The 5,349-nt window shown below is 36.5% G+C and overlaps 1 protein-coding gene across 1 annotated transcript; it reads left to right on the top strand.

Moving 5' to 3' along the window:
* The first annotated feature begins 1,635 nt into the window (after positions 1-1,635).
* Positions 1,636-2,478, top strand: LOC135845189 (bifunctional lysine-specific demethylase and histidyl-hydroxylase NO66-like). The gene has a single exon (XM_065363655.1). It carries the CDS (start codon positions 1,636-1,638, stop codon positions 2,476-2,478), a length of 843 nt encoding a protein of 280 aa, XP_065219727.1.
* Positions 2,479-5,349: the final 2,871 nt, after the last annotated feature.

Consider the following 5,349-nt stretch of genomic DNA (forward strand, 5'->3'; position numbering starts at 1 on the left):
TTTCAACAAATTTCTGTATAAATTTACCCCATATGCCCTAATTCATTTCAAAATCTCGTTATATGCTTTCAATTGAAAAATATACAGTGTATCCCAGGTTCTAACATCATATGCTCTGTAGTAAGACTCAAAATAATCTCGTATGTCCCAAATATTCGTTTCTTACTTCACTGAAAAATATTGTACAGCACCTATTTCGATGTTGAAAAATTTCGTAAATGAAAAAATACGAAATTAGACCTCGGAATACTGCACAATATAGAAGAAAAAATACACGCAGTGAATAAGAAAGGAATCGCAAAATTTACCTTCAAATACTATACCCTCAATGCTTTATTTTAGCAGAAAATTCCCAAAAAACACCATTTTTTCAAAAAATCTTTCTATCTCCTTCAATACACAATTTTTTCGTTTCGAATCAGTTTCATTTTCAAGATTCACAAGCTCTTTGTTCCAGTTCGATAACCTCCCATTAATATTTCCGGTGGAGCCTGGGAACCAAATCGATTAAGTTTCTATTTTCGTATACAAAAATAGAGAGAAATATTAAGAAATTAATAAAAACTACCTCCCAAACCCCACCTCCTCCCATCAGTTAGAAATAAAAGTAGGTACTTTCAATAAGCATACGATTAATATACCAAGCAAATAGAGCAATTTGTATATCACAGAAAATAAAAATCCGAATTTTAAATAAAACAAATAGCTACGAATATTATTTTAACAACCATCCCATTTAAAAATCAATAAAAATCACGCACTTTTGACCAATTAAAATAATAGCCATATCAAATTTAATAGTTAAACAATAAAAAATATTTTTTAATATTTTTCTTAATGATGAAACCTAATTAAAATAGACTACATACGCGAGCATATAATCTATCTCTCACCTATTAAAATAATGATCGAACATGGTTCAATGCTTAAAACAATAAAAAGAATTCGAGACAAAAATATTAAAATCTCCTAGCTAATAGTAAACAATTAAAAGAAGGCGATCAATATTTGATATTTTAATATTTTTGACAATAAAAATCATCCGCGTAGCCACCTAATAATCATTAGAATATTCGGCTCTAGATCCGAATATTCAGTACAATTAAAATAATTGCATACCTCGAAATAAAATTTTGTCCTTTTAATAGTTTCAACAATAAATATCCACCAAAAATATTCAATTTTGTTAATATTTCCGCTTAATAATAGCCAAAATACTCGGAGATGCGAGAATAAAAATTATATACTGTATGCAACATGTACATAGTTTAGCTTAATAGGCATAGAGTAATTAGATTAATTTTTCGATACTCTACTAATATCACACTGTAAAAAAAGATCATAAACACGTCCGGTCCTTTATGACCACTGAAGCGTGAGAACACATCTTCGAGAAACAAGTGCAATGCACTTACATGGACACTTCAACGAATAAATACTCCGACACACCTTTTGATAATATCATTTGTGACAAAAGTTGTGTGTTGTGCGGACCTATCTGTTCAAGTATCCAGCTACCTACCACACTATAACCAACCTCCGATCATCTCCAGGTAATATTTTGCTAACATCAGAATTTTTTTTGGATTTCGAAAACAATTCGCTACCCGAAAATTCAAACTACTTGTTCGCGCAATGATTCCGAGTCAAAAAACTGAAGAAACCAATCAGGCTTGCACACCAAGTGTTCAGCCTGATGAAGAGCCTTCATCAACATCATCTCGATCTGGTCCTCAAACTCCATACATTTTCGATGCAACTATTTCGGATAAAGATGCTGCTGAACAAATAGGCAAAATGTTCGACGATTCTGAACCATTTGTGATTCATGATTTAGACAAAAAAGAAGACCATCCTGTTTTGAGAGCCCATTTGGAAGCGCCTCCAAAACTTGAACGTTTCGACGAAAAAACAGAGGTATTTGATGAAAAATTAGATAAATACGTCGAGTCAAAAGAAACAGATCAAAATTCTCCAAACTCACTTCAACCTGACCTACCAACCGAATCTCTCGACGAAAGAATTGACCGATACCTCGAATCAAAATCAAAAAATGAAAAAACCTCATTCAATGAAAAATTAGATCAATGCCTTGAAGCTGCCGAAAAATCAAAAAACCTTCCACCTTCTGATGAAACTACTCCACCTAAAATTGACCAATCTACTCAAACTATAATTTCGGTTGATAAAAATTCAGAAACAGAAAGCTTAGAATATACTTCAGCTAACGAAAACACTGAGCATTCTGATGCTTCAACTTTGATAGACGATTCTGAAGAAAATATGGAAGTAGAAGATCAAAAAGATGACCAAATTATCGACGAAGAAACCATTGAGAAAACCATATCCCAGATTCAAGAAAAACCTCAAGAACAGGAAACGCAAGCTACATCTGCGGCTCTAAATTTGATGACAACAGAGGTTCTTTCCGAATCTGAAGATGAAGTAGTTCCGTTTTCGGGAAACGACATACACTAGATGCTCATGGGGCAGCTACTAGTGCAAAATCAGCCCCAGTGGAGTCTGTCTTGGATAAATATATTTGGGTAGGGGATGGCTTATCTCATTACATGGCGAGAGGCGACATTGTCCTATCCAAACACCTACCTGAATATCTCAGGGATCAATTATCATTGGAAGAATTGAAAAGCAGACTGCTCATTGGTCATTTTCCTCGAAAAGCTAAATTCATTCTTTCGGCATGCCAAGTTGAGTTTAATTATTCGCGAAAACCTTATAAAGTACTCGAAGAACAGCTTATAAGTGTGCTCAACTTATTATTTCAAAAAGATGCAGAAAGCATCGTACTTTTATTTCCAATTTTGAAACCTCGATTACAGAACAAAGTCGAAGTGAAAATCTCTAGATATATTGAATTTAAAAATATATTTACCCGTGCGGCTGTTGACTCAAGAATAACCTTCCTGCAAGTACCATCTATGTACTTTTTAGAAACTCAAATTATCGAACGCGATGGAAAACAATTTTTAAGACCCAAAATTGGACCCAATGGAGAAATTTTACCAGTCAAACAGAAATTTCATTTTGCAATCAACCTTCGTAGATATTTTCCAAAGGTAGGAGAATATGAAGATACTCAAAAAATTATCGCTACAGAAATTCTACGAGCAGAAAAACTTGCAGCAAAAAAGAAAAATCCTCAAAATAGAACAACCACGGGAAATTTGAGACAAGTATTCAACCCAAAAACTGCTCCATATATTGATCCTGGAACTCCAGAGCCAGAGCTCGAACTTTTTCAAGTACAAGCTCCTCCTCCGATGATTGCATCCCCAAGAGACACTCCCATCGTTCCGGAAATAATTATTTCAAAATACGCTCCACCACCGATGATGCTACCTGAAAGTTTTTGACCAGAAGTACCCATCTCAAAAATTACACCCCCTCAGGCACATCAAGAAACTCAAACCGACCCACTGATGATGGCAGAAAGTCCCATGGAAAATGACTTAGGTTTGGCTATCGCGAAGCAGTTTGAAGAGCAAATTCAGCAACCTTCATTATCAAGAAATGCGAAAAAACGCCAACGAAAGCGTGCAAAACGCGCAAGAATTTCAGAATCACGAGATTCGACACCCGCATCCATCATACGATATGAAATTCCTGAAGAAATTCCTGAAGCAACATCTGATCAACTCATCAATGCAGAAACAAATGACCCTGCATGTACAGTGGGAGTATTGGTTGGACCGAAGCTCATCACCTTACAATTGGACACGGGGGCACTTCCCAATATAATATCACGCCCAGTAGTGGACCTTCTCAAAGCTTTTGCACCCAAGGACCTTCGTTACATAAAACTACAACATAACATCAATATCACCTTAACAGACAACAGGTCGTTAACTACATCAAACCACTGTGTAGAAATACACTTAGTGCTGGGTACAAAAGCTCTCAGAATTCCATTCTACATCATCGAGTCAAATGAAAACACATTCATAATGGGAAGATTATCGATGAGTTATTGGAAAATCGTACTCGACGTAGATGAAAGACATTTGATATGCAAACACGACCCCGCAAAAATAATAATAGTCGATTTTTTACCTCCTCAAGAACCAATAAAACCGTCGGTACATTCAACACGTACAAGCATACTACCCCCTCATCTTAATGAAACAACAGCTACAATCCAAGAAGCCGAAGATTACATTTTTAACACGATGGATTTTGCAGCTGGAATTTGGAAACCGCAAGTTGATATTGATCCACAAAGATCGTATTTGGAGCAAGATATTTTATGGATGAAAAGTAAATTAAATCCAATCATCGATGGTAAAGTTTACGAATTCAAAAGATTGCCATATCGCTACAGCCTGTCAACCGGAGCCCCCTCCCAACTGTTAAATTCATCCATGCAAAACAAAGTAATAGCTGTTAAAATGGCTCGACAGCAACGAGCCATCCATCGAAAAAACACCCCATATAATAGGAACCACCCCCAGACTGGGGCACGTTCATCAATATTTGACACTCCTCCCTACACCCCTTCCAATAATAATAATCCCCCTAGCACGATCGAGGATACTACATCAACTCGCGGACGCGCTACAGGTGTTGAAAATGGAAGCGGGAATGGAACCGGAGAAATAATAATATCACCCGAATGCAGTAGAGTAAGTGATAGTAGTATGCACATAAAATATTATCTAGAATACACATGCATAAGTATAATGACTAACACACATATACCCTACATATGAACATCGCGCAGTACAGACGTAAATAAAAATAGTCTACCTTGACCCAGTGACAAGGCAACCAACAAAACTCGTCGCGGTCGTTCGTTCACCTTACGCGTACCAGCTATACAACGAGCAATAATACCATACATTCGAAATGCGGCATCGTCGCATTTTTGTAGTTTTTACCACTCCAAATTACCTTTCAGTATTCGGATACATATCTATATTGATACAAGTATGAGAATGGCGGATAGGTAGTATTAGATCTATAGGAATCGTTGAATCGGGGGTAGTGACTTAAAATACAAAGCCACTATGGCCGATCCAACAACCCACATAGTATCGGTAGCGTTGAATAAAGGACAGCGATTTCTTCATCTTCGGAAAAACTTCGAATATTCTAATCCAAAATTTTCAATATTTTTTCTTCGATGTATACCCAGCTATGAAGACTGCGATGTCGGAGTCAGTGACTTAATACGAAGCTACTGTCGCCGACATCGTGATATTCACGTCAGTTCAATTGTAATTCGGTTCTTCTGCGTCTCATTTTTCAAAAATTCTTCATTGTATAGTTGTCTTCGATCATACTCCTCACGGTATCGACTACGGCGACTTACCATAAGCTACCGTAGGCGAG

Source organism: Planococcus citri, chromosome 4 (assembly GCF_950023065.1).
Source record: "Planococcus citri chromosome 4, ihPlaCitr1.1, whole genome shotgun sequence".
Lineage (NCBI taxonomy): Eukaryota > Metazoa > Arthropoda > Insecta > Hemiptera > Pseudococcidae > Planococcus > Planococcus citri.